Genomic DNA, 27,582 nt, shown 5'->3' with positions numbered 1-27,582 from the left:
CAGCTTTCAAATAGGGGTCACTAGACCAATCAGCTATTGCTCTTCAAGCCTACAATTTTATTTAATGGTTACTTCATTACTTGCATTCCTATTTAGTGCCCTTACTATACTTATTCCAGTCTCTCACTCAACCCTCTGCCTGTTTGCTGGGGAAAATAAGACCCTAGCTGCTGAAATACCAAACTGGAAAGCTGCTAAAAAATTAGCTTAATAAACCATACCAATTGAATAATAAAGACCAATTGCAAATGTTTTCAGAATATCACTGTCTACATCATACTAAAAGTTAATCTAAAGGCGAACTACCCCTTTAAGTCATTGAAATCGACAACTCTTCCTCTAGCAATGGTAGCCCAACATTGGACTTTTAGTTATTGGCAACTTTTATTTTCAGTAAGCTAAGGATATAAATTATTTATTATATTAAGAAACCCAACTGACTATACTTTGTATAACTCATTTACACAAGAGCGTTGTTTATTGTGCTGTCTTTAAAAGACATGTAAACCCTACATTTACATGAATGAATGTCATAGCAGAAACTACCAGAATCACATTTACAGGTCAAGTTGTTCCATTTTATTGCTGTTAAAGATAAAAGAATATTTTCCCCCACCTAAAGCCAAATGTTTGCTTCTGTTACAGGCTTTATGCAAGGCTAAATACTCATACAGCATCCTGAGCAACCCTAATCCTAGTGATTATGTGCTTCTGGAGGAAGTCATCAAAGAAGCTTCAAATAAGAAGTCTTCTACCTCCAAAACAATTCAGAGGGTTCTCTTGGATCAAGAGTGTGTATTCCAGGCACAGAGCAAGTGGAAGGGAGCAGGGAAATTCATTCTTAAACTGAAGGAACAAGTCCAGGTAATTAATACTATCACTTGATGTATTGTGATAGCATCAGTTGTTGGGGGTTTATTCAGCCTCAGTGGTAGCAGCGCTCCTGGGCCTCCTTCCCAGAATTCCTTTTGAATTATTCTTGCAAACCCCTCCTTGGTCAGTGTGCTGCTATGTGATGCTATCACCATCAGGTTTCAGAGAGGATGTCTCATTCGTTTCCGGAAGATCTTGGTTTGCATGATTAAATGTCTTCTGGGCAGACAAGTACATTTCATGCGCAACATGCCAGGCACCTGTTTTGCCTTTTCACTCTCTGGAGTTATTTCTTTGAAGACTGAATTACTGTGTCAAATATAACTTGAAGGTTAACTTGTCAGTGTCGCTCAGTGACCAAAATGAAATGGTTATATCACAGAGAGCTGTACTGGCAATGCATAACGTATGTTTGCTTTTCACTTTTGAATAGAAATAACCTGTTTCTTAGTAACCTTTCCTGCTATTAGTCTGACACCTTACAGCTTCTCCACACAACCATCTATACCTTTGGAGACAAGAGTGATAGGAGTGGATTAAACATCTAGAACTGTTACCAGTCTGAAATATTATAAATAGTTTCAGTACAAAATAAAAACATAATATGTGGAACACTTTGCCACTTTGCACTCATCACTTATTACAATTTCACTTGGAATGTAAATGAGCCAACTGTAATCTGCTTAAAATTAAGTCAATAAATATCAGCCATATAGGTTAATTTATTTGGCTGATTGATTTATAAATGATTACTAGTCTAGTGGATTACATACCTGATCTCACCATTTATGTAACTGCCCAAAAACACTAGGTTTCCTTTATGTTACCCCGGAGTGCTAAAGAGCCTGCCCCTTAGTGCAAACTTGCACCCTGGTTTAACAAAGCACAGTGTCAGGAGGCACGACCAAGGCCTACCCCTTACCCCCACCTTAGGGTAGGCACTAAGGCCAGGGCCACGTTGCAGGTTGCACCTCCCACCACTCAAGTTAGGAGATGGGTGAGGGCACATCTACATGTCTCCCCCTCCTTCCCATGAGGAGGCCTGGGGGCAAATAACATAATTTTTTTTACATACAAAATGTAAAAAAAAATGTCTAATTGCAGATATTTTGCACCTTGCATGCTGCATTGTAAACAGTGGCATAACTATAGAGGAAGCAGGCCCAGGTCACAGCTGTCCTCTAGTTGTAGATATGCCCCCTCCCGAGCCAATCTCCTTCTAGTTGTAGATATGCCCCCTCCCAAGCCATTCTCCTTCTAAAAGCAAGTGGGCAGTGTGAGCTGGCAGAGAGTGGGGGACAAGAAATCTGCAGGGCACCTCCTATGATTTTATTTGGGGAGGGGTCCCAGCGTGGGATAGTTACCCCAATAATGGTAAATTACCTTTATGGTCTTGTAGTGGAGGATATGACAGCCTTCTAGGGCTATTGTAAAAATTATTTAAATGGTTTAAATGCGGTGCAAAACAATCTTACTAACCTTGCTGTGATACTGACCTGTGCTTTTGGTACCAACTGAAAGGCCACTTTGGTCACTGTCACTGGCAGGATCATTTGTGAAACTAAAAGATGTTGTTCTACAAACAAGCAATGAACACATTGTCTTTCAGGGGCTACTAATATCTCTTTCATTGTTTATAATGGCTTATGCACAGGACAGGGCTGCCTATATTGACCTTTTATTTAAAGCATCACCAAACTTGTCACAATTTACAAAAGCTGACAGAGCCCTGTTATTAATGTACATGTCATTATTCACAGGCGGCAAGAGACGACAAGCGCAAAGGTCTGTCTATAGCCAGTGAACTGAAGAAGCTAGCAAAGTCCAGCCGGCAATCTCGGAACTTCACTTTGTCACCTCAGATATTTTTATCAGAAGGTACCCAGAATAGGGATGAAAAACCTGCATGCAGTTTGTCCTTCAGTGACATCAATGAATAGCAACTTTATGTGTTTGCACCATATTCCTTGCAGGTATGGTTGGTTTACCTGTTCCTATACCTGGTCACATAACATATAACATGTATTTTCAGTGACTGTTTTGCATTTCATCTTAAAGAAACAGCTACAGAATGTTGCATGTTTGGCAGCAGCAGCAGCAGCAGCAGAGATGATGAGCTTAAAAACCCAACCACCCAAGAAATAATGTTCCTTATTTAACAGTTTTCCTTATTTAAAGCCAAAGGAAAATCTAGTCTTTGATGTTGTGCTTATAGGGTCCTGTTCCTTTACCCCCGATTGTAGTATCAGTAAACATGTACATTGCAACAGCTAATAACAGGCTACTGGAGTCAGTATTGGGGTACAGGAAGCAGTTAATACCTGCAATAGTTCCATTTTCATTGCCATAAGCCTGATATATATCTGAGCTGGCTTGGCCGTATTACAGTATTGGAGTGGCTTTCATTCACTATGAAAGCTGAAATTCAATATAAAAGTAGATTTTATTATATAGACTGTGGTTTTCTATGACATACCAATATAATTCTGGCTGCTCTCACCAACAACTACTCTTGCTAGTATATTCACCAGGAGCAATGGGGGTCATTTATAAAGTCTGGGCAAATTAGCCCCTGGGATGTATCCCATGACAGCTGGCTGAAAAAGCTATTCACTGATTGGTTGCTATGGGTTACTGCCAGGTGCAAATTTGCCCACTGTTTATAAATGAACCCTAGTATATTTAACCAAAATGTATTGGAAAATAAAATAACATAATAAATAAAATTCTAGTTCCAAATCATGTTTGTTGGTGTCTACGAAATGCTAAATCTATATAAAGTGTGTGTTCCCTTTAACTAGGGCAGTAAAAGTCTGGAAAGTCAGTGTACAGAAATGATAAATGTTTGTAAGACTTAGAAATGTCCCAGTGATAAATGAAAAACTTCCTTTAAAAAAAAAAGAAGCTGTGCTGACGGTCTGCTGGCCTTTCTCTGCTGTCAGAAATCTAAATGTTACTTATTATAATACCCTGCAATGTTCTCTGAAATAATAGTTTGCTTCAAGGTTATTGAACAGACAAGAAGTAGTACAGCTCTTCTAACCACTGTAATCGTAATAATACCGGCCCTAAACATGATCTTATTACTAATCCATTAATCAAAAACAACAAAAATCATCCCAAACACTTGTAACACGTACAAGGAGGCTTAGAGGGAGCACGGCATCACTGTATCTTGCTTAGAGTAGGGATCCTCAACCTTTTTTAACCATGAGCCACATTCAAATATAAAAAGAGTTGGGGAGAAATACAAGCATGAAATAAGTTCCTGGGGTGCCAAATAAGAGCTGCTATTGGCTATTTGGTAGCCCCCTATATGGACTGGCAGCCTACAGGAGGCTCTATTTGGCAGTGCTCGTGGTTTTTATGCAACCAAAACTTGCCTCCAAGCCAAACATTCAAAGGCCCCAGGAGCAATAGCCAAGGGGTTGGCGAGTAACATGTTGTTCCTGAGCCTCTGGTTGGGGATCACTGTGCGTAGAGGAACACTGTATTGGCTTAGGAGCCAAGCGGTTTAGATGGTGCTGAGATACCAATATTGTTTGAGAACAAACTACCCAACCTGGGTACATTTAAGTGTTGCACCAGCAATTGCCAGATGTAAATAATAATCTGGGGATTATATTTTCTAAGGGAAAAAATAAACTGCATTATTTACTTTTTTATTTTTATTTACCCCTAAAAAAGTGACCCAATTTTGTTTTGCGTTGCTGTGTGTTCTGATTATCTATCTATTCCATGCATAAGGCAAGAACAAACCACTATATACAGCAAATGACACACAAATGCCCACCGGCAGCAGGTTTAGCATTAATGCCTTGGGCATATAAGTCTAGCAGCTGCGTTACTACTCAGTGCATGCAGTTTTGTTAAGCACCTGTTATGGCATCCTAAGAACTTTATCATGGTGGAGTTGCGGCTGTTTGCATGAAGTTTGTACTAGATGGATGAGTTTTGTACAACCACAATAATATCAATATCCAGGTACAAAGCTTGCATGAGTGTGGTTAAGTCAAAGTGGTTGTTTATATATATATATATATATGAATGTTTTGGTTTTCATTAAATGAGAATCTTCTTCTGAAATGTTCTTTCTGAAGTTTTATCAGGAGCCAATTAACTTGGATGTTTTGGAGTGTGGGAGAAACCCCACCCAGACATGGGGAGAACATACAAACTCCTTTCAAAGTGGCCCCATTCAGAATCAAAGCCAGAAATCCCTACAAACTAAGGTTACCAGGGAAAGGGGACAAATAGGAGCAAATTGTTATTTAGGCCACATCCATTTTTTTGACCACCACCCCTTGACCACATTCTTTCAAGTTTATAGCCACTAAGTTCCATTTAATAAATGGAAAATAAAAGATGCGACTCACTGATGTTGCTGTCAGTGCAGAAGTAGCTCTACAGCAGAATCACAGGGTGAGTGAGCCAAAAAGTGACAACATTCTTGAGCCAATAGCTACAGACAGAGACACTGTAAAGTAGGGGTCCTTAAACTATGGCCAGCGTACCAGATACGGCCCCCCAAGGTCATTTACCTGGCCCCCGTTGCATCCTCACTGTGTCCCACAGCTAATGACGCGCCCAGGACTATCTTTAGTCCGGCCCCCCAAGAGTCTGAGGGACTGTGAGCTGGCCCCCTGTTTAAAAAGTTGGAGGACCCCTGCTGTAAATAGACATTTTTCCTTGGGGACCATGGTCCTGACACACAGCCTATCCCTTTGAAATGAGGCTGATGGGAACCCTATGTGTATTAGGATCAGTGCCCATAGCAATGACAAGGCAGACTGAGAGGCTAGAGCAGGGGTGGCCACACTTTTTCATTCCGCGGTCGACCACGGAATGTGGAAGTGCGTCGTGAAAGTGTATATACGCCAACGCATCATACATATGCATTCACGCAGCACTTCCGCATCCCCGGCTTCATCTCTGTGATCGACTGGTGGGGGATCGACTGGTGGGTCGCGATCAACATATTGGCCACCCCTGGGCTAGAGTATTTACGTTATTCTCTTTAGTCTCTCACTGAAACCTTTTTTCGGCTCCTGTAGTAGTAGAAATTAGTAAATTAGTAGTAAAATTAAAAATTATCCTGTAGTAATAGAATGTATAGGCACTTAATGTATCCGCCCATTGTATCCGCCCCCCAAGCACACTTTGTGTTCTATTCTTTGCAGAACAGTAGCAATTACCAGTTTAATAGCCATTATTTCAAAGGGAAATTTTTTATGCCTATGAACTATATAGTGCAATGTTATGTTGCTTAAAAAAGAACTAAAAGTAGAAGTAGGGCAGAAAATGTTGTACATTATGTTTTAAGGTTCTGTACCAGCCCAAGGCAACCACAGCTCTTTAGCAGGAAGGTCTGTGCCCCCCACCACAAAGATGCCCCAGTAGCTCCCCATCTTCTTTTCTGCTGATTCATTGCACATACAGGTACTTACTGAGTCACTTACTGAGCCTAGGGGCCGACTTACAATATACTGTATATAGGATATAAATATAACTACCGGTAAATAAGTAATTAATTCAGATTCTCATTGCATGGCAGCTCCAAAACAAGTGCAAGTTGCATCAGCCCTGTAGCTTCAGCTTCTATTACAGGAGAGCCCCATGTCCTGCTTGATAATTTGTCACAACCCCTAAGCTTAGCTTTTCAACAGCTGCTCAGAGCTCACTGAGCATGTGCAGTGTCACTGACACTTCTAACCGAATCCAAGATTACTATTATAGGGCTGCTAAACCATTGCTAATGCTAAACCTTCGCTAGTGCAGTAAGTTCAGTATGTAAAATGTAGTATTTGTTTTAGGGGTTTCTTTAACATGCTTTTTGCATTCAGTCAGCTGGCTTACATGTACTTATGTATTCTGTTGTAATTTTGTTTTCGCAAAACTTTCTAAAAATGATGTATTTTTCCAGATGCCTGTGAAAGCCCTGAACCTACAAAAAGCAAAACGCAGGAAAAGCCTTCGGCAGATAATGAAGTAAATGTGCATCCAACCTGCTGCAGGAGGTCTTCTGCTGCCTGGTACTTTCTGTTGCTGAAGAACTGGAAGCTGCCAAAATGATACGATTGAGAGCACTCAGTGGGAAGTTGTATAATGAGATGTCTCTTGCAGTTGTGTGACGACTGCATGCTTTCTTTGGGGTCTCATCCGGTAGCGAGAGGAAGCTGAGGTTCTAGAAAGTACCTGTGTGTAGGTACACAAATGGAAGGAACCAGCAGGCCCCAATCAGTATGTTGTTTTAGGAGAGGCGAATCAGAAAGGCTTGTTCGGTGAGATAAGGAGAAAATGTTGGGTTTTTTGGAGCAACCTTAAAGGAAACCGGTTGCAGGTAAACAAGTATTTTGTGCTATTGTGTTGCTTGCTCATAGCAAGACATTTTACGGCAGCTTGTGAGGGACAATTACAGCACACAGATTTCACAAAAAAAACTCAACACATTATGTGCTGTTGGCTTTTCGCAAGTGAATTTTTAATTTTTTAAAAAAAGGGTCACCTCAGACATTTGTTTTATTAAAATCATAGATATTACTACCTAGTAGTGTTATGATGGCAACACTGTTCTAATTGAAGTGACACTATTGGCACTATCACATATGTTCTTTATTGTATTTTCATAGTTCAACTATAGCTTTGTGGTAAATCTATTTAATGAAAAATCATTGTGGTCAAACCAAACTCCGAGTTCCAAATTTAATTGGCGGAACATGCTTTGTTCTTGCATTTGTATTTAGAATTGGACTCGGCAGTTCTAGGTAACATTGCACTACAATATTGTGATATGAAGTATTTGTATTTGTAATTGGTGATTGCAATACGTGGAGTGCGACTTTGCGGCTGGAGGAACTTGCAGGTCCTGATTGGATAACAAAAGCAGTCCCTTCTTGTAGCTGATAGGCTAACAGATACAGTTTTAATTCCTTCAGCACTGACTATGTGAGTGTTGTGTTTTGTACTTCCAAATCTATGCCCGTGTCAACAATATTTATTTAATATAAATCCTTAAGATACAGGGGTCAGCTGTAGGGTTGAGCTGCCTATTCTGCACCCATGGATCAAACATGGCAGCGACACCTTTCTTATTTTTATTCCCACAAGCTGCCACCCAAACCTATTTGTTTACAGGTTTTTTTATTTTACTATGGAAATGTGGGTTAGCCATGTATATTTAAACTTCAGGCTGCCCTATTGCCAGAAAAATTGGTGTTTGACGTCAATTGAGTTTTTTTATTCTAGAAGTTGTGTATCTGTACTTGCTTTTTTTCAGTGAACAAAATGTACCAATAAGCAGTGGTGTTTCCACATGAAGTGCAGGGTTTTTGTGTAATGATCTGAATAGCTGCAAGTAGCAGTAAGGTATTATTATGGGCAGGTTATTACACAGGTAGAGGGTTTAGAGAGGTAAATAGTACAGAAGTACAGCATTCTTTGTTTCCTTTAGCACTTAACGAATGGATTCCTTTGTTTTTTAGAGAATATATCATTCCTCAAGTGCTTACCAATCCCGCAGCCTTGTTGAATGTGGTCGGCTTGAGGAAGAATTTATTTCATGGCAGTATCCCTTTTAATCACAAACATTTGGAAATCTATGTTTGTATAAAAGCTGCTAATGTGGATATGATGCAATTAAGGTGGTTTTGTCTTACATGGTCTCTAAATACATGAAAAAAGTCTAAAGGCCTTTGGCTTTAGTGATTGTATCTGAGTTTATTGAAACATCCCTACGGTATGTGGCAGATTAATGGGGATCTAAGTTTAACTTGTATTTTGTTATGTTCTTAATAAGGAAAGCAAAATGAACAGAACGTTTGGCCCGAGTGTATAGGCCTGAACAGTTCAGCGACTGCTGCTCTGATTCCTTTTAACTATCCTATTATAGATTTTGGCTGTCAGCAAACTTTATATCTACATATATTTATTTTTTAGAGACTGTAAACCATGGCATGCTTCACTAAAACTCCAGGGCATAAACACTTCAACAGAATGAATATATTTGATGCACCACGTATAAGTATTTAGTGCTCTTGATGTTCTGGTCTGTGGCTGCCGTCTCTGCAGTTAATTCCTAAACAGGCTCTGTGTCTTGTTGGTTCTGAAACGGCGCTGCTGTGTATAGCACTTCCACAGGACAAAGGAGGACTCCCATAGAAGAGACAGGCAATAGTTAAGCCTGTACTGAGGCGCACACTTGTTAAGATGCTTAATGTTGTCTTAAGCATTATAAGCAGAGGGAAGTTTTACGAGTAAGTACCAAAGGGACCCGGTTCAGTTTACAAGCAATTAACTTAGCACAGGGCTAGGCAATTGGTGGTGCTGCAGACTATTCAGTTACTGCACCCATAATCCATACATAGTCCTTAGGTAAGGCACTGTTGGAAATCATAGGTCAGCACAAGTGATCTGTATTGCTCTCATGTTGGGAGATAGAGAGAACATAGGGTTCATGTTTCACTCTTTAGAAGGGGCTGTGTATTTTTAGTTTTAAAAAAAGTGATTAGACAGGAGTGATGAGAAAGCATAGCTGCTGCAGAGCAAACAAAACCACCACAGCCACTAGGCCCTAATGCAAGTAAGTTAAACTTGTCTAATTGGTATTAAAAATGGTGACGGCAAGGCAGTGGTACCATAGTGTTAGACTAATGCTCGGTACACTGAGGGCTAGCAATCAAACCTGATGGTCTGGGACTTTATGGCTGGTTCACTTGGCTGATGTAAAAGGGGATTTTTTTCATTTATTTTTTATCATCCACAGCATTTAGTAGGAACCATTAATTAGTGACAAGTAATGAGAATGTTCATGTTGTGTCTCTCAATGTCACCTTGATCCTTCAACTTATCCTACAGGACAGGCAGGTAGGGCCACTGGGAGAAGAATAAATGTCAGCCCCCAGGATATCAATCTTAAAAAGGACAAGATTCATTAACAGCCAATCAAAGGCTGTTTCAGAGCTGCACATGCTCAGTATCTGTAACTCATGCCACACCCTGTGGATCTAATTCCATGTTTATTTTGTAACTCGCTTGTGCAAATATTGTAATTTTGTTATAAATAAGTTATGAGGATGATATGAAAAGAATGTTTCGCCAACTGGGGAAAAAGATTTCATGGTTGTGTTTATTAAGGGAGACTATAACCCCCTGAGCATTGCCTCTATAAAAATTAACACGTAAAACATTGTTCAAATTTAGTGATGAGCGAACTTTCTTTAACCAGGTTTTGTCAGCAAAAAACACCCATAGACAGCTGTTAAAAAAAAAAAAAAAAACCAGCAAGCTGCTTTGACCAGTGCATTTTACAAATTTTTGCAGTTTTCACAAAACGTAAAATGGGGCAAATTCACCCATCATTACTCATATGTATAAAACCTTTCAGTAAAACAGATTTCTTGTATATGTGCCATTGGATAATTCCTTAATGAATCACTGGCAATTAATGTATGGATTTAACTGCTTGTATGAAGCTCTGTTCTCAAAACCAACCCGAGGGCACACATACATGCTAGGTTGCTTCAGCCAATGAATGGACAGAGCTGGGTCTTTTACTCCTACACTACTTCTTGTTGAACCCTGCCTTATCTACTGTCAGGTGATCATTGCGTTACACACAGAACATAACATAATGGCGGCTCAAGGGAAAAGCTAAAGGTACTGTTAAGTTTAATATACATTAAAAATTTGGCACAGCATTTTGCAACAACAGAGTGAATGAAAAGGCAGGACAGTACAGGTAAATGGGTGCCCTTTCATGCTGAGGCTCCTTAGCAGCTTTCTCATGTTCCCACCCAGCAGGCTTTATTAATGGTACATAATGCACAGTGGTTTATCCCAGGAGATATGTTAGCTAAAGAGCAGTTGTGTCTGAATGATTAAGCCAACTACCTAATGTGCCTGTGCTCTTATAAAAAACCATGAACACCAAAACCAGTTGCATTACAACATAATGGTACCAGACCAGATTTAACCATTTGGGATTAGAGGGGGAGAAAAATGCAGTTCTCTTCATGCACATGATTTGATTTAATGCCTGCTGTGCATCCCTTGTAAGGAAAGTGATGTTAATGCCTGTGCCACTGGGGGGGACCAATGAAAGCAGTCACTGCAAGTAATATGTAGGTTAAGCAGCCTTTGTGCAAGTGCCTGACCATAAGCCCCATATGGATCATGCAGTCTTTAGTAGCATTGGCTGGTGAGATTCAGAACCAGGTGTTGTACAGTACTAAGACACACTCATAAGATCACTGATTTTATTGTTATTTGTAGCTGCAAAATAGTTTTTCTGACACAATCTGTATGTACATAGGAAAGATCAGAAGTCTACAGTACATGACACACTTTCTTGGTGTAGAGAGCTGCTAAATATGTTAGGCTACACACACACAAGCTGAACTGCCAGTTGGTAATGCTTCCCCAAAAGCCTAGCAACAGGCTATACAGCACCGTAGCAACCACCATCTTCACCAAAGCAGCCTGTTCACTCATTAGCAGCCATCACAGTCCAACAAGCCACTGATTAAAGGTGATGTTTCATTGTAAACCTATTGTGTATATCTATGATTTTGTTATGATTGTGCCTAATTTATGCATGTCAGTGTTTTGATATCTGACTCTTTGTGCCAGTTTTACAAATGTGTGTGGGATTTGTACATGTAAGATCTATCTTTGATCTAGACTACTTAACATATACAGACTTGAAACACTGTTGTATTTGTATATGTTGAATAAAAAATGATGTGTCGTAAGTTTGCAAGACTTTTTCTTTAAGAGGAAATGTTAATATTCCCAGCAGTGAATGTGCATCAGTCCATAAATGCTTGGGGGAGATTTGGGCACAACACCTATTTGTTCTGCAAGGTACAATAGAAAGCTATGCTTGAAGGTCAGTCAGGGTGAGATATGGAGCTGTTCCACCTATTTTTTGGAATTATGGCTATACACCAATATGATGCTTATGAGTTAATCAAGGGTCTGGCCAAAGGTTGGACCTCCAAGGTGGGCTTGAACTGTAAATCCAACAACTACTGCTCTAGAACAAAGCAGTTTCTGTTTACGAGAAGGATCTCCGTTTTCTGTGTCTTCAATCAACAAAGCTGAAGGAAAGCCGAGTTCCCCGTATGCTTTTCCATCACTGTAACAGGAGTCACGTAGACTCTGATTTAATACAGGAGGAGAAGTCCACATGTAATGAAGATACCTTTTCAAGCTGAGCCTGAATTAGTTGCTCCAAGTCCTTATTCAACTCATACACTCTACATTTAGCCTGTAACACAAAACCAAAAGAAAACTGCAAGCATTAGAAAAGTTCAGATAAAATGACATTTTTTTTGTAAACAGTTGTGATCATTTAAACAGAAAATTCATCTTCTTAAATAAATGGGCATTTTTTAGTGGTTACCTCAGCACTTCAGAGCACAGATTCCAGCACCCCAGGCTTTAACAACCTGAGAGGTGAGTTCCAGTAATTTCAGCCCAGAATTCATCCCACATTTACAGAAAGCATTAATGCCTCAGCAAAATAAATAATGCATAACAAAGAACGCTATAAATCTTTCACAGGACATAGGATACTATTTAATAGGATTTAAGAAATTATTCCACTCACAGCAAATAAAGTATTAGGAAACAGTGCAAAATAGCAAACTTGGCTTATGCTGTAAACATTATATATTAAAGGGGAGGTTCTCCTTAAGGTTAACTTGTAGTATGTTACAGAACGGCCTATTCTTAGAAACTTTTCAACTGCTTTTTTTTTTTTTTAATCGTTTCTGTATAGTCGTCTTCTTTCTGACTCAGCTGATCCCAACAGTCAAAAAACTATTGCTTTGTGAGACTACAATTGTAATATTATTGTTACTTTTTATTACTTATCTTTCTATTTAGGCCATTTCCTATTTATATTCCTGTCTCTTTTTCAAACTCCTGGCTTGTTGCTAGGTTAAATTGGACCCTAGCAACCAGATAGCTACCAAAATTCCAAACTAGTGAGCTGCTGATCAAAAAGCTAAATAATTAAAAAAAACTCAAATACAAAATGAAGACGAATTGCAAATTGTCTCAGAACAGCACTCTCTACATCATACTAAATGTTCATTTAAAGGTAAACAAACCCCTGTACAAAGGGAGAATGGCAAAGGGAGCAAATACCCTTTTAGACTAAGCCCTATCTTTTAGCTGTGAAGGTTTTTTTTTACTTTTTTTTGAAGAATCATTTTGTATTTGTTAGGTTTTAAAAGGGTAAACAAGATGGCATGAATTGCTGGAATGATGTTAGAAACAGGTATATTGCTACTTTCAGCTTGACTTTACCTTTCTCTTTGGCACAGACTCTGAAACAGGGGGATTAAAAGTCATTTCATTCATACTGTAATCAGCAAAAAGTTCTTGAGCAGACCTGCAAAACATGCAATGGCTTCCAATTAATGTTCTTGTTTAGCAAATGTAAGAAATGTTAAATAAAAACACTTCAAGGTTAAGTTATACTGTAATTTAAATCAGGGTTTAACACATATATGCACAACAATATAACAATGAACAGGGGTGCTTCTGTACTGTCTGGACCCCCTTGGAATAAACTGTATGTAGATATAGCAGACACAGCTTTTAGAAGAAATAGGTTTCCATTGCTACACAGCTATTTGCTTTCCTTATAAACACAATTGGATCACAATGATGGAATGCAGGCTGCTGGGGTGAGGGCCATGTCAATAAGCTGATGCAGTTCTCATCCAGTCAGGATTTTTAAATCTGCCTGATCATCTGGGCAATTTTTGGACAGATGCTTGTCAGGGAGGCCTGTTGGAGGGTCCCCAAAGAGACAGGGGACAGCAGATACACTGCCACTTGGTCTGAATGGGCCAATCTGGCAGTCTAAATCTGCCCAAGTATGGCCACCTTAAGGCAAGAGAAAGCCACTATAGAGCTGTGGGTCAGTTTAGCTGCTCATGAAACAAGGCTTTATATTATTATTCTTTGCTTCTCAAGTCCTTAAGAGTAATTTAAGGAAAAAGCCAAGGGATCCTGACAGTTTCCTTCAAAATGTTTTTATACATTTAGATTTTTCTGTCTGCCCTTGCCACTACACAGAAAACTAGGTTGCCCAGAGCTCTACATGTGCAGAAACAGCACAGGTGGGGGAAGTATTTTATAACTGCTGGGGTGGCAAATGCCACCAGGTAATAGGCCAGCCTTAGCTGGGGAAAGCATATGAGCAATCCACATTTCATTGCATGTCCCCAGATTTCCTCCCAAGTCCCAGAATGCATTGTTACTGAGTGAGATGCAGCAGAAGTAAAGACTGAATATACAGCCAAGCAAATTAGATGGGATTAAAATCAATTATTTAAATGTTGTTTTATTCAGTGATGTTCTAGACGTCATACAATAGAATAGGACATGTCAGGCTCCTATATATGTACATATACAAGTCTCCAGAGGAGATGAGCTGACTAATAACTGAGGAAAGGCCTGTTTATATAAAACAGCTTGTACTTGGGAGGTACAATTAAACGTGTGTGTGGTACAATTGAAAACGGACAGGTTTGCTTTATTATTTTGCTTTAATGTTATTGGGTTCAAAACCAGAATGTTAAAGGTCTGGATGGGTGAGTTATTTTAAAGAGGTAGTTCACCAAAGTTAACTTTAAAAATGTTATTCATATTCCAGCCTCTCATTCTAACCACTGCCTGGCTACTAAGGTAAACAAAACCCTAGCAACCAGATAGCTGCTGAACAAAAAGCTAAATAACTGAAAACCCACAAATAATAAAAAAAATGAAAACCAATTGCAAATTGTCTCAGAATATCATTGTCTATGTCCTCTCTCTCTTGAGCTGATATATTTGAAGGAATGTGACTGAACTAAGCCAATTGCCTTCCCACACTTACCCTCTCTCCACTCTACCCTTTTAAGTATTCTCATGTATATGCTCTTATTTTCAACAAATTTAATACAACTATAATGAAACAACATGACCCATTTGTTTAGGGTCTCTATCACCCCAGGATGATGCTTTTAAGCATTACCTCCATAACCATGTTATCTCGTTTAGAGTGGGGTTATGCAAAAACACAAGAAAGCATACACCCCTTTCTGTATCAAGCCAATTTGTATATATCTTATTAAATCACATGACCTTCAATTCCAAGTTTATTATTAGGAGCAGAGTATTTGTATTTGGTTTCTTTTTCTTTTCTGTTACTTCTTTGTATTATTACCTGCGACTTAGTTCTGCTTTTAAAGCAGCTGAGCCCTCGGATGGAGCACCGGCACAAAGGTGAGCAGCAAACATCTGCACGACGGGATGATAATGTCTCTGAAAGGAAAGTTTAGGTATATATTAATAAAACTTACACCTTATTGCACTGCTGTCTCCACTGGAATTCCTTTTAACATCAGCCAAACAACTTTACGGCACCCTGCTTTATGATGGTGCTAAAGTGAAATGTCTTTGTTTATTTGCCTTTCTGCGGCTCTGTACTATTCACTGCTGCGCCTGTAGGGTCATGTAATGAGCTATTTCTAAGTACGAAGAAAATAAATTGGCGTAGCACAAAGTCAGAACCTAGGGATTACGAATAGAAAGCCCGTCAGTAATGCTGTTAGGCATTTACAGCTCTTGGCTTTATTATAAACTAGGTCACGATTTTCACACAAAAGAAATCAAAGAAACACGTGGAGCTGACAAGGTGACCTGCCCTGAACAACATTATATTAAACTATCAAGTCAAGTCACGTGTTCTTCTATTTAAGTGGAGGCCACATTAGTGAGGAATTTATAGTATGACATGATGCCATACAAAGGAAGCCTGGAAATGTCTTAGTCAAGTAAGTAGGTGCAAGGATAATGGCACACAAAATCTCTTTCAATTTGTAGACAAAGTTCTAACAATCACAGGATAAGATGAGAGGATCATGGTGGAGAAAAAGGATCTTCATCCTAGATACCTTCATATGCAGTAGGAAAAACACTAGACTGCTGGTGATAGTAACATAGTAAGTTATATAATGCCTATATATAACCTGCCTAACTGCTAGCTTATCCAGAGGAAGGCAAAAAACCTCTCCTGACTCCAAGATAGCTCCAAGATAGCTCTCAGTACAAGTTGATCCGGGGACTGGTCTGATTGCCATCTCCCATAACACTGTATTCCCTCACTTGCTAAGAATCCATCCAGCTCCTTCTTAAAGCTATATAATGTATCAGCCAGCACGACTGATTCGGGGAGGGAATTCCACAACCTCACAGCTCACAATAAAAAACCCTTTCCGAATATATAAACGGAACCTCCCTTCTTCTAAACGGAGTGGGTGCCCTCGTGTCCGTTGGAAGGACCTTCTGGTGAATAAAGTATTAGTGAGGTTATTATATGATCCCCTTATTATATTTATACATAGTTATCATGTCACCTCTTAAGCCCATCTTCTTCAGTGTAAACAGACCCAACTTGGCCAGTCTTTCTTCATAACGGAGACTTTCCATACCCTTTACCAGCTTAAATGCCTTTCTCTGGACCCTCTCTAACTCAATAATGTCCCGTTTGAGCATCCAGTCTGAGAATATCAGAAAAAAGGGCCACTGTAATTCTGCCCCTAGCTCTCTCAGTACCCGAGGGTGTATTCCATCTGGCCCAGGTGCTTTGTTCACATTTATCTTGTGTAACCCTTTAAGCACCATATCCTGTGTCAACTAGTTGGAGCTGAGGCAACAGTGCAGCTATTGGGTGGGACTCGGCCCTCTGGCTCCTCTACTGTATACACAGAAGAAAAGAACTGGTTTGGTAGATTCTTTACCCATACCCATAAGGATTCAGCTCCCTCTGTTACCCCCATCACTTCCTCCTTATTATTTGCTTTTAATTCCTGCTTAAAGGAGAAGGAAAGGCTTTTGAAGGTGTTCTCACCTTTAGATAAAGCCCCCTCCTGCCTCCTAAACCGCTACATCGATTTCCCTATGTGAGACCTACTGCTGCTGAAATTGCACTTCAAAGTTCTACGCCGTTCAAAAAGCTGTCGTCGCCATTTTCGAAGCGCTCCGTCATTTCCCCTTTCCCCTGCGCACACTGTTTTTTTTCCCCCTGAATCGCTGACCTGGCGGGTCACGCTGCTCTGCAAAATGTAAACAAACGCACGTGCAGAGCAGCGTAGACAGAGCCGCATCGGTCAGCAAGGTAACCACTGAACACCAATGTTGTCTGCAGCCAAAACTAAATATAAATAAATTGTGTATATATATTACATTAAAATCTGTGTGTGTCACCTGGCTGTGCAGGACTTGGACAGCGCTGTCATAGAAATAATACATATGCGCCGTGATTGGTTGATTTGGAAAAGTGGGCGGGGCTAAAGGGTCAAGATTTTCGGCGCGACTGCAACTGCTTAAAAAAACCCCCCAAAACACAGGAACGGCTCTGCAGGACAGTGCGCATGCGCTGGCCCCGGGAATTTTGTGCTGCAGAGCAAACGGAAGTTTCTCTGGATGAGACCAGGTATGTGTTTGTTTGGCAGACTTTTGCAGATTCAAGCTTAAGGAAGCAAGGCACAGCTAAGCTAGGGCAATGTCTAAGGTATCATATCATGACTGTTATTTGGAGCTTATGATGTTTTCAGACTTTCCTTCTCCTTTAAAGAACAGACACACCCCTCCTCCTTTTCTATTGCCCCTGTCCCTCCGAAACAATGTATAACCCCCAATATTAACTGCCCAGTCATGAGACTCATTCAACCAAGTTTCAGCAATGCCAATCACATCATATTTCCGCTCCAACGCCAGTACCTCCAGCTCTCCCATTTTACCAGTCAGACTCCTTGCATTGGTAAACATACATTTAATACTGGTTCCGGCGTGAGAATGACGTGTAAACAACTTATGGGCCTCCCTGCCATTATCAGTATCCCGAAGCAAGTCTCCTCCCCCATTTTCCCTTACTATACCTCATCTATCCTGTCACCCACAGAATTACCCCCTGCACCTTCCCCCCCCCCAAAATTCTAGTTTAAAATCTCTTCCAACCCTCTAGCCATCTTCTCCCCCAAAGCAGCTGCCCCATCATCATTGAGGTGCAGCCCATCCCTGGCAAAGAGCCTGTAGCCGATTGAGAAATCAGCCCAGTTCTCCAAAAAAAAAGCCCTCCTCCCTGCACCAATCTCTCAGCCACGCATTAATCTCCCTAAGCTCTCGCTGCCTTCTTAACGTTGCTCGGGCACAGGTAAAATCTCTGAGAAAATTACTTTGGAAGTCCTCGCCCTCAACTTCTCACCTAGTTTTTTTAAAATCGTTCTTGAGGACTTCCCCCCCCCTAACTTTGCCATTGGTACCTATGTGTACCAAGACGGCCGGGTCTTCCCCAGCCCCTCCCAACAATTTGTCCACTCGTTCCACCACATGCCGAATCCTAGCACCAGGCAAGCAACACACAGTTCGGCATGAAGGGTCTTTGTGACGAATTATCCTATCCAACTTTCTAATTACTGAATCCCCTAAGATAGATATTATATTATACTGAATGTATGAGATCCACTTGGCCAGTATTTCTAGAAGGTCTGACAGGGTAGAGATTCACTAATCAAAATCATTTGGCTCTCTGCCTTACCTCCATCTAGAGATGCAAAAAGAAGGGAGGGTATACAATTATACAGAGGGAATGACTTGAAAAAAATAAATATGAGGGCAGTAAAAATGGGACAAGGTCATAGATGGGAGATCACAAGGACATGAAAGTTACTGTCAATATATAAATATAAAAAGCACTTTACCAGCAAGATGTGAAACTCCCACAAAGCACTATTCTGGGCATTGCAGTACTCGGGCTCATCAAGCTCAGGCAGATAGATGCCGCTACCGTGGGAATCATTGTCCAACAAGATGTCGGTCTTGGGGAAGGTCTGAAAGGTTTCACATTGACAGATTAAAAAGATGCACTAAAGTAATGACATGCAGTACAGGGCCACTTGGTCTAGTTGCTGAACTAGAACACACTTCCTTGATATTTGGTATCAGAGAAAGGTAGGAGTCGGAGTCTTTCCTAGAGGTGAGCTTACTACTGCTACATTGTTTCACATACTACACATAGTTAAGATTAAACAATAGAAAGACTATGGAAATAAAAGATACGGCAGTTACATTTACAAATACATTTATAATCATGGATCTTTTTATAATTTATTTTTCAACACTATTAAGACTAGTGTCTTAACTTGTAGATGAAGAAAACCTAGTTAAACAAATGAAACTAAAAATGATTATATTTAGTAATTTATTTATTGAAAAAAAAAAAATGATCCAATAACATCTGCGTGTGGCAAAAGTAAGTGAATGGTGACCCCCTTGTGCAGAAATGACTGCAACTAAACATTAGCGGTAACTGATAATCAGTCCTGCACATCAAATTGTAGCCCATTACTCCATACAGAACAGCTTTCGCTCTTGTTGGTGGGTTTCCTCACATGAACCTCTCGCTTTAGGTCTTTCCACAACATTTCAATTGGATTAAGGTCAGGACTTTGACTTGGCCATTTCAGAACATTCACTCTATTCTTCTTTAAAAGGACAAGTAGAGGCAAATTCACTGGGGGTGTGCCAATGTGTTAAGACACCGCCCAGTGATCACCATCCTAAACCTTAGATTGCCCATGGCATGGCAGGTGTGATGGGTGACTGCTATAAAAAAGCTGGCAGGTAAAGTATGTTAATAGGCAACATTTTGTCCTACTTTGTAGAGGATACAGTAAAAATGCTCTTCTATTATTTAACGTTTATACCCAGCACCCATGGCAGTGGGCACAGTGATTAGACTGTGGGCTTCTGTGGGTTCAGGTAACAGGGAAAAATGTATCAACAAAATCCATAGTTTAAGGAGGATTCCTTTGAGCATAGTAATATCACTAATCAACTCAGGCAGGGGCAAGCTATTCTCAGGGTTAACCCAGGGGATAAATGGAATGGTACTGCCCAAACACACATCTGAATATATTCCCATGGGAAAGAAAGGTAATGGAAAGAATCTATCTGGCTAAATGGAAAGGCCATACAAACTCTACTAAGGAACATGAAGGCAGCAATGGCAGAAAAAGATTACAAAGCTTCTGATGCACATTTGATAAAAAAATTTGCTGCTCAAAATGAATGTGGCACCAAGCTTTTAGATGATTATATTCAAGAATGAGCCTGGTGCGTCAGTAGCCTTACTGCTGCAAGTTGGAGTGATGTCAAACCCCCACCCCCCACAAATGTATCAAAAGAACAATGGACAGGTAACAAGATCACAGCTCTTTCTGAACGATTCAGCTGCCTGAACCGATAGCACCTCCATATTTCTATGTTACTGCCACTGCTCTGCTTTGGGCTAACAGCACTGCCGGCAGATAAACGGTCTTGTGTTTTAGCGAGTGGTGAAGCAGGCAAATTTGCCCATACTGCCTCCCATTCACTTTCAGTGAGAACTTTAGCCCTATACATTATATTTAATGAGAAGCATAAGGATCTGACACCCCAAAACCCAACTTATTTTTTCAAAAAGCATGTTACCTGAGGGCTACATAGGGTTTTGAGACTAAAGAGATTAAAATGAACTGGTTTGCACTGTTAAACCTGTTTCCATGCTTCACTTAACATAGTGCCCAAGCACGAGAAAAGGAATTAAACAGGTGGGGCAGCAGCTGCCTGAAAGGACTTGCGTTGATATGCTGGTGGTTTCTGAAAGCACTGGATTAGGCTCCATTACCAGCTACCGACAAACCATTATTTAAACTAAAAAAAACATTAACAAAATATATATTTATTGATTTTAGGATTTTAATTTGACAAATGAATGATTTGCAAAAAGTATATTAAAAAATACACCATACAAATCCCAAAAGAATCCCTTTGAACAGTAGCACCAATACATTAACTGCTCTTTTTTTTTTTATATAACTGAGCAGCGTCCAATCTATGTATCCTCCTCAAATATTTTGCACCCATAGGTGGACTCCTGACAAGCTGAAACTTTTTCAATGAAGAAAACATACCTGATACATGAGAACTAAAGAATGATTGCCACTTACCTGCATTAGAACTCTGTTTGTGGACAGTATACCAACGCTGGAATTTGGAAGGACATGTAGCGCTAATGTAGAAAGTCGCTTTATGAAAGAAAGTGCCCTCTGCTGAGAGACTTGCTTTCGGCGCTTGGTGAGCATCAGTTCCAGACACTGCAGTGCTATTAAAGTGTCATCATTTGTAGCACCTGGAATCACGGGATTATTATTAAGTTAAAAAGTACAAGTACTACCAAAATAATATCTCTCAGCTGATAAATATAACAAGTTAGGTTTTATTTTAATGAGAAAAACAAAGTTGTTAAAATGAGAATTATTTCCTTAAAATGGGCTCCATGGTAGCTCGCTTATCTTCTCCTGCTGGTGCAACCAACTGTCCTGTTACTCTACTGGGTGGCAAAATGATGTTCCAGGCTATATGAGCAGTTTTAGTGTTGAGCAGGTACTGCCCAGTTAGGTCCCTAGCAGTGTAGGGGATTGGTGCTATTCAAAGCACAGAGTAAACTCAAACGCACTCAGTCTATTTGCACAGAGAGATCCGTTCCCAAAGCTTCGGGTGATGGACACTCGGGATTTGAATAAAATCTGTTATTTTTGGACAATTTGCACTTTCACCATGTGTGGTTGTTCCAATTCCACATACTGTAATTAGAGCAATAGTCCTACACTGTCCTTAGTTCATGCTAAAGGCGTGCCAGCAACACCTCCCCAGCATACTGAGAAATAGCATGAACAGATTGATAATAAAATGTTAAAACCTACAGCCAACTCTGTAAAAGTTCTGGGATTAACAATAAAAGACTGAGCTCAGTAACGAGCAAGAGCTGATGCCATGCATAGAGCTAGGAGCATATACTGACAGTCAGTCCAAGCTCCCACTGCCCCATGAGCCAAAGAATAGAAGGATTCGCTTTCCTGCCCAATGAATGCAATTCCTTTAGTACAGCCCTTCTCATTATGCGATGGAAGACTAAGACTCCAACCTGTTGTGTGTGTGTGTATATATATATTTATTAGGGATGCACTAAATCAACTTTCTGGATATGACTGAACCCTGAATCCTTTGTCAAAGATTCCGAATTATCATATGCTTATTAGGTTACGGAAGGGTTAAATGTGTTTATATTACAGAAAGTCACGTGATTTTTAGGATTCAAATTCAGTTCGGCCAGGACCATGGATTCGGACCGAATCCTGCCGAAAAAGGCCAAATCCCGAACTGAATCCTGGATTCAGTGCATCAGCTCTTTTTTCCCAGAACAAGTAAAGGAGACTACAGCTGACTGCAAAATAAGTTATATTTGAGCTATATGCGCTTCCCACAAAGATTCCTATTACAGGGTGGACATTTACTATCTCCCATGCAGAATATTCTGGGGCACTGGAATCATTTCACAGCCATTTCTCTGACCCAGAGGCAAGGAAAGAGTAGGGAGAGGATATGGCTATGACTTGTAGGTTCTAACTCAAGTGCAAGGTCATGAGAAAAACAGTTGAATTCCCCTGGTGCTGGAGGAACATGTGCTGGAGTGAATGGGAAATCCCAGATAACTGTGTCAGAAGTGTTTGTGCAGAGTAGGAAATTCAGTAAAACCATAATAGCATTCTTCATTTAAACAGCATAGTGTCATATGCTGCCGCTGTATAAAAAAAGTATACTTCCAGTGCAGTCAATTGGGAAGAATTTTGAGCTCTCGGATTTTGCAGTGTGCTTGTGTGTGCATTTGGCTTCTAGATTGAGCAAAGCTCTCTATCTCCTCTACCTAGTGTTTGGCCTCAGTAAGGCCAGTGTCACGCACATAACTTACAGCAGTCACAACACACACAATACAACTAATTCAAATAAAGTCTTGCCCTATTCACCATGGAGAAGATATTGCAGAATGGAATAAAACATTAGATTGTGCTCAAAATTATGCCTGGCACATTTCGAGCTTTGCAATTATTCACCGAGGTTTTTTCATGTTAGTAGTGTCACAATAAACCCAGCTTATAACAATTTGTTTGCCTCTTTTAATGGAGGAGCAAGCAAGAGTGCCTGTCACTGCTAGCAGGAAAGCTTAGGGGAACTCATCAGAAGCTGCAGTGATTCCTCAGGATTATCTGCCTTGTAGGCCCAAATTATTATTCATAACATAACTGATGAATCAGACGAACAAATGGAGAGAGGGGGGAAAAAAAAAAGACTATAAGACTAAAAGAATATTCAAATTACCTGCATGGAGCCCATAGAGGGTTTTGTAAAGGTGTGTGTAGAATTTCAGAGGATCAATATTGAGAACATCACCTGGTTAATACAGAAAACAATACAAAGTCACATAGCACACACTGTCTGAGTGTAAAGTTGTTTTATTTAAAGAGATTTTATAGACGCTATTAACAATCCTGTAGAAACTGGTACAAATAACCTCATATGAAGACAGTTACAGTCTTTTTGTGAAGCAGTTTCCATGATGGTTGATGCATCCTGATCGATGCAAAAGTGCTCTGGTGCAGAACTGTTACTGGAGTCATTTAAAAGCAAGTATTAATATTACCCAACATTCACTGTCATGAACAAGAGTGCACTGAGAGTATCCTGACTGGCGCATTCCCCACTGTGAGCCAGCATGGACAGCAAAAAGCCAATGCCTGGTTACAGGAGGTTTAGAAGTGTGTCATGATCTGTACTACAGAGAAAGTGTGGCTCATGAAATGAAATAGATAAAACAAGGCACCTTTTTCAAAGCAAGCTGCCCCTAAAGGCAACATGGAAGCACCAAATATGGACACTTACCCCACCAAAAGCAAGAAAGAAATAGAGGGTCCAGCTAATTTCTATAAATATGCAATGAAAAAATGCTCTGGATACGCAATAACAGTAACTCAAATTTACTGTCTATTTAAATCTGACATGTCATTATATGCTAGTTTTACAATAAATAAACAGGAAGCATAATACAGTCCCAGTAAACAAAACTTTTTCTGGCATTTTTTCATTTATTCTTTAATTAACCCAGGGCTCTCTGTAAACTGTACTTCTTCAGCACCCGAAAAGCCAACCTCTGAAATTCTTGCTTAAAGGGGGATCTTCACACAAAATATATTTTTGTATGATGAAATATAACTCTAAGCAACTTTCCAATTTTTTACAGTGGCTTTAAAGTTAGTTTTTACAACAATTCCATTTGAAAGCAGTGTTTGTTTATTCCTTCCGCAGAAATCAGTTGTTCTCCAGGTCTGATAATGAGCTGCTTCACGTTTTGGCATCATATGCATAAGTGTATTGCACTCCTATGGACAGGTGTTTGACTGCACTGCAATACTTGGCAAGCCTTCCCATACTGCCAGTAATGTAATTTCACCTGTGCTGCCCATCCCCAGAATCAGAACCAAATGCTGAAATAGCTACTAACCAAAAGGCAATTACTCTCAACAAACTGGAGAAACTGTGTGCTTCCAGTGAGGCACTTACCTTGGCCAGAAAGGATATTAAAAGCGGTCTGGACGCAGTGCAAGCTTTCTCTATAGGTCAGATCCTAAAGGGGGGAAACAAGAAAAAAAACAAACCCATCCCATATTACAAAGGGCAGATTCTGCTGCTTCATAGTTTGGCCAGGACAAACAAAGAAGCTGTGAAGAAAGTGTTAAAGATCAATGATCAATCATCCAAAGGAAAACAAAAAGATCTTCAAAGCAAATTAAAATTTACAAAGAAGCACTTTTACCATATACTTATTTACCTTGTAAAAGAAATGTATTAATAATATTTTTAAATCAGAACAACTACTTCTGTATTGTTCTGCAGTTCATCGATGTTCCACAAAATTCAGGTAATTTGAACAAACAGGATAGATACATTATAGACCAAAATCCTTGCTCCCCCCCCCCCACTCAAATCACAGCACGGGAAAAAGGAATAGGACAATTATTTTTAATTCTGGAAAATTTGTTCCAGCATGTAAAAAATGTATTTTGATTAACTTTATAGAATATGGATAAATTTGCCTCAGGTGTCCCTGTTGGACACAGGGCTGAAACATAAGAACTACCAGGCTCTTTTACCTTGCCTGATTCAGGTGATTGTGGCTGGATGAAATAGCAAATCTATACATATAGCATCAGAAAATGATGGATTGTGACTTATGCAGAGAATATAAAAATATTTAAGGTACTTACACCAGAATCAATGAGTTTGTGAAGAACTACGAGGAGGTCATCAAAAAAATCCACATTGATTAAGTGAGCAAATCTAATAACAAAATAAAAATAAAACTGTATTTTAAACAGTATGTATGTATACCAATCGTGTTTTCATGGGCAACAGATAGCCCAGAAATATTGGCAGCCACCAATTTTTCCCCAAACCCCCAATATAACAGTATCTCTTTTGGCATGACTGAAAAAATTCTGTTATAAAATCACATTCTCCTGCTGTTTAGACTGTGATACAAAGGTAACATACTTACTTAGCAAGCCCTTCCAAAACTGAAGGAATAAGGATAGATTTTTGTGCTCTCTTCAATATTCTGAAGTATGTTAAAAACACAATATTCAGGGTTTCTGTATTCTGTGGGAAAGTGCATAAAAAGATGCTAGTTATTGCAGAAAGAAGTCATGCATTGGTTTCACTCAAGCCCTTGTATTTCTGATAAAGTCAGTGCAAGTGCCATGATGCACCATCCATGCTCATTACTTACACACAGCACTTACCACAAAAAAACAATAACTGGTGTCTTTATTTATTTATTTCCGGTTAAAATGAACTAGTTGGTTGAGTGATTAATCATTTTATTCCTTCTAGTGTTCTGCAGTGCAACCTGCCCAAGTCTATTTATATTTTCCGATGTCTGTAGAGAGGCCTCAATGTAAGCACTTCATTGTTTATTTTGGGGCCATTACTCAAGGTTAGTGGTGCTCCTGTAAAGTTTATTAATCTCTTACCAACTTTAGTTTCTTTTCCTTGCTCTCTGATGCTTCTGCCTCCAGCAGCTCACGCTCCAATTTCTCTTCTGCTTTTTTCCACTAGAAAGATATACAACAGTGTTGAGTAATGTGTGATCCACACATTAAATCTCCCTGACTACACAGACTTCAGAGATCTACAGTCTGTGTCCTTTCAGAAGTTTAAATTAGAAGTTTGCAGCTTCACCTAATAGTAGTTTTAGGAAAATGCTTAAAATAGTGCCTAAAGCACCAATTGCAATACAGTCAGAAAAAAACGTGCGCCCTATTTAAAATCTTACAATTAATTCCATTTACATGAGAATGTATGAGGGGTTATGATACGGAATGGGTCCTGCTTTACCTTTCTCTGCATCCTTGACAAGTTTTTCTTCTTGTCTTTATAGGACATAACCTTCTGTTTTGGAGCAAGGTCCTCTGTATCTTTCTTCACTTCCACTTCCTTTATCCTTAAGTGGAGTAGGAGGTGCAGTACCTGGGGAACAGCATAATCACACACGTGAACAGGCAGCAGATTATCACACTGCCTGCCATTTCACTGGAGCCTGGGGGCAACAAAACTGACATTCCTATCAAATTCAAATTCTATGTCATAAAAGCTTAAAGCTAGGCATGGCCATCTGGCATTAAGCCCTAATAATGAATACTAATGGGTGTAAATGATTTCTGCTTTCTTCCTCTAACATCCAAACAATTATATGATCTCAAAGATACCAAGCTAAATGGACCAAAACACACACAAAACCTTGTAAATAAAACTTTAGAAGTAAGCATGTTCTATAGACAGATATTAGTAAGGCTACAGAAATGCAGTATAAGAGAATAAAAACCTACTCCTTACATTAGTACAGGCCAGAGCCCTAGTGTTTGGTCACTGGACACTACACTTACAACATACATAGACCCCAAGACAATATTTTACAGTCTCTTGATATATTTAGCAGTTCCAATTGTTGCCTTTATGGAGGGAAGTGGTATAGCAACCACACTAATACAGCACACATAATTATCTATATTCCCTCGTACGTGTAATGGCAGACAACCCTTTATAAGAAAAAAAAAAAATTAATTCAATTCCTATTAAAAAAAAAAAAAGCATTTATCATTTGTTAAATCTTATATAATGGATTACCTCTGGTCGAACATCATAATTTCTGCTCTTGACCAGGCCAGAGATGACTTTCACAGCAGCCAGAGAGGCATAGCCCACCTTATCTTGTCTGAAAAGCTTTCTGACTGCCTCCACGCACATTTCTGAAACCTGTCAAAGAATGTCATTGACAGAATGAGGTTGCCTTTGAGATATATAAATCATACAATTAACCTGTGCTGGGGAGCAACTCCCACACACCACAAAATGGTCTTTGCTTCTTAGTGTAGAAATCTAGAGACAGAGGTTAATATGCACTGCTAAAAATATATTGAATGATGTATCAACACAAATGCAAAGAGTCATTCCTATCCTAAACAGACTGATGGTGTGCTAACAGCTTAATGAACTGAAGGCTGATGAATATAAAATTAGAAGAATTAGAATAATTCTCCCTAATTGGCACAATGGCATTGCCTCACAGCGATGGGTTAGTACCTGACCAGGGCCCTGTCTGCTGGGAGTTTGTATGTTTCTCCAGGTGCTCAGAGTTCCACCCACAGCCAAATTTTATACTGTGAGCTATTTGGCTTCTAATTAAAATGACCTATTGTGTGACTGTGACAAGGAAAT

General features: G+C 39.7%; 2 protein-coding genes across 10 annotated transcripts in view; one reads left to right on the top strand and one right to left on the bottom strand.

Moving 5' to 3' along the window:
* plce1 (phospholipase C epsilon 1) overlaps window positions 1-10,148 on the top strand; it is a 172,162-nt gene extending 162,014 nt beyond the window's left edge. For 5 of the 9 annotated variants that reach the window (XM_031905943.1, XM_031905947.1, XM_031905945.1 and 2 more), the window contains 3 exons: window positions 646-864; window positions 2,634-2,751; window positions 6,797-10,148. In XM_031905943.1, coding sequence (XP_031761803.1) covers window positions 646-864; window positions 2,634-2,751; window positions 6,797-6,945 — 486 coding nt within the window. In that variant the 3' untranslated portion in view covers window positions 6,946-10,148. Of the gene's footprint in view, window positions 1-645; window positions 865-2,633; window positions 2,847-6,796 lie in introns of all 9 variants that reach the window. The other 4 variants (XM_031905948.1, XM_031905950.1, XM_031905951.1 and 1 more) reach the window with 1 other exon arrangement.
* Window positions 10,149-11,112: 964 nt separating this feature from the next.
* Window positions 11,113-27,582, bottom strand: part of noc3l (NOC3-like DNA replication regulator) — a 33,989-nt gene continuing 17,519 nt past the window's right edge. The window contains exons 10-21 of the mRNA XM_031905952.1: window positions 26,992-27,120; window positions 26,203-26,334; window positions 25,839-25,919; window positions 25,364-25,464; window positions 25,074-25,146; window positions 24,370-24,433; window positions 23,131-23,202; window positions 20,922-21,103; window positions 18,633-18,761; window positions 15,095-15,192; window positions 13,186-13,270; window positions 11,113-12,139 (exon numbers count right to left, since the gene is read on the bottom strand). Of these exons, the coding sequence (XP_031761812.1) occupies window positions 12,020-12,139; window positions 13,186-13,270; window positions 15,095-15,192; window positions 18,633-18,761; window positions 20,922-21,103; window positions 23,131-23,202; window positions 24,370-24,433; window positions 25,074-25,146; window positions 25,364-25,464; window positions 25,839-25,919; window positions 26,203-26,334; window positions 26,992-27,120 (1,266 nt within the window). The 3' untranslated portion in view covers window positions 11,113-12,019. The remainder of the gene's footprint in view (window positions 12,140-13,185; window positions 13,271-15,094; window positions 15,193-18,632; window positions 18,762-20,921; window positions 21,104-23,130; window positions 23,203-24,369; window positions 24,434-25,073; window positions 25,147-25,363; window positions 25,465-25,838; window positions 25,920-26,202; window positions 26,335-26,991; window positions 27,121-27,582) is intronic.

This window comes from Xenopus tropicalis, chromosome 7 (assembly GCF_000004195.4).
Source record: "Xenopus tropicalis strain Nigerian chromosome 7, UCB_Xtro_10.0, whole genome shotgun sequence".
Taxonomy (NCBI): Eukaryota; Metazoa; Chordata; class Amphibia; order Anura; family Pipidae; genus Xenopus; species Xenopus tropicalis.
Note: the sequence above shows the minus strand (reverse complement) of the source record. Positions and strands in the feature narration are given on the sequence as shown.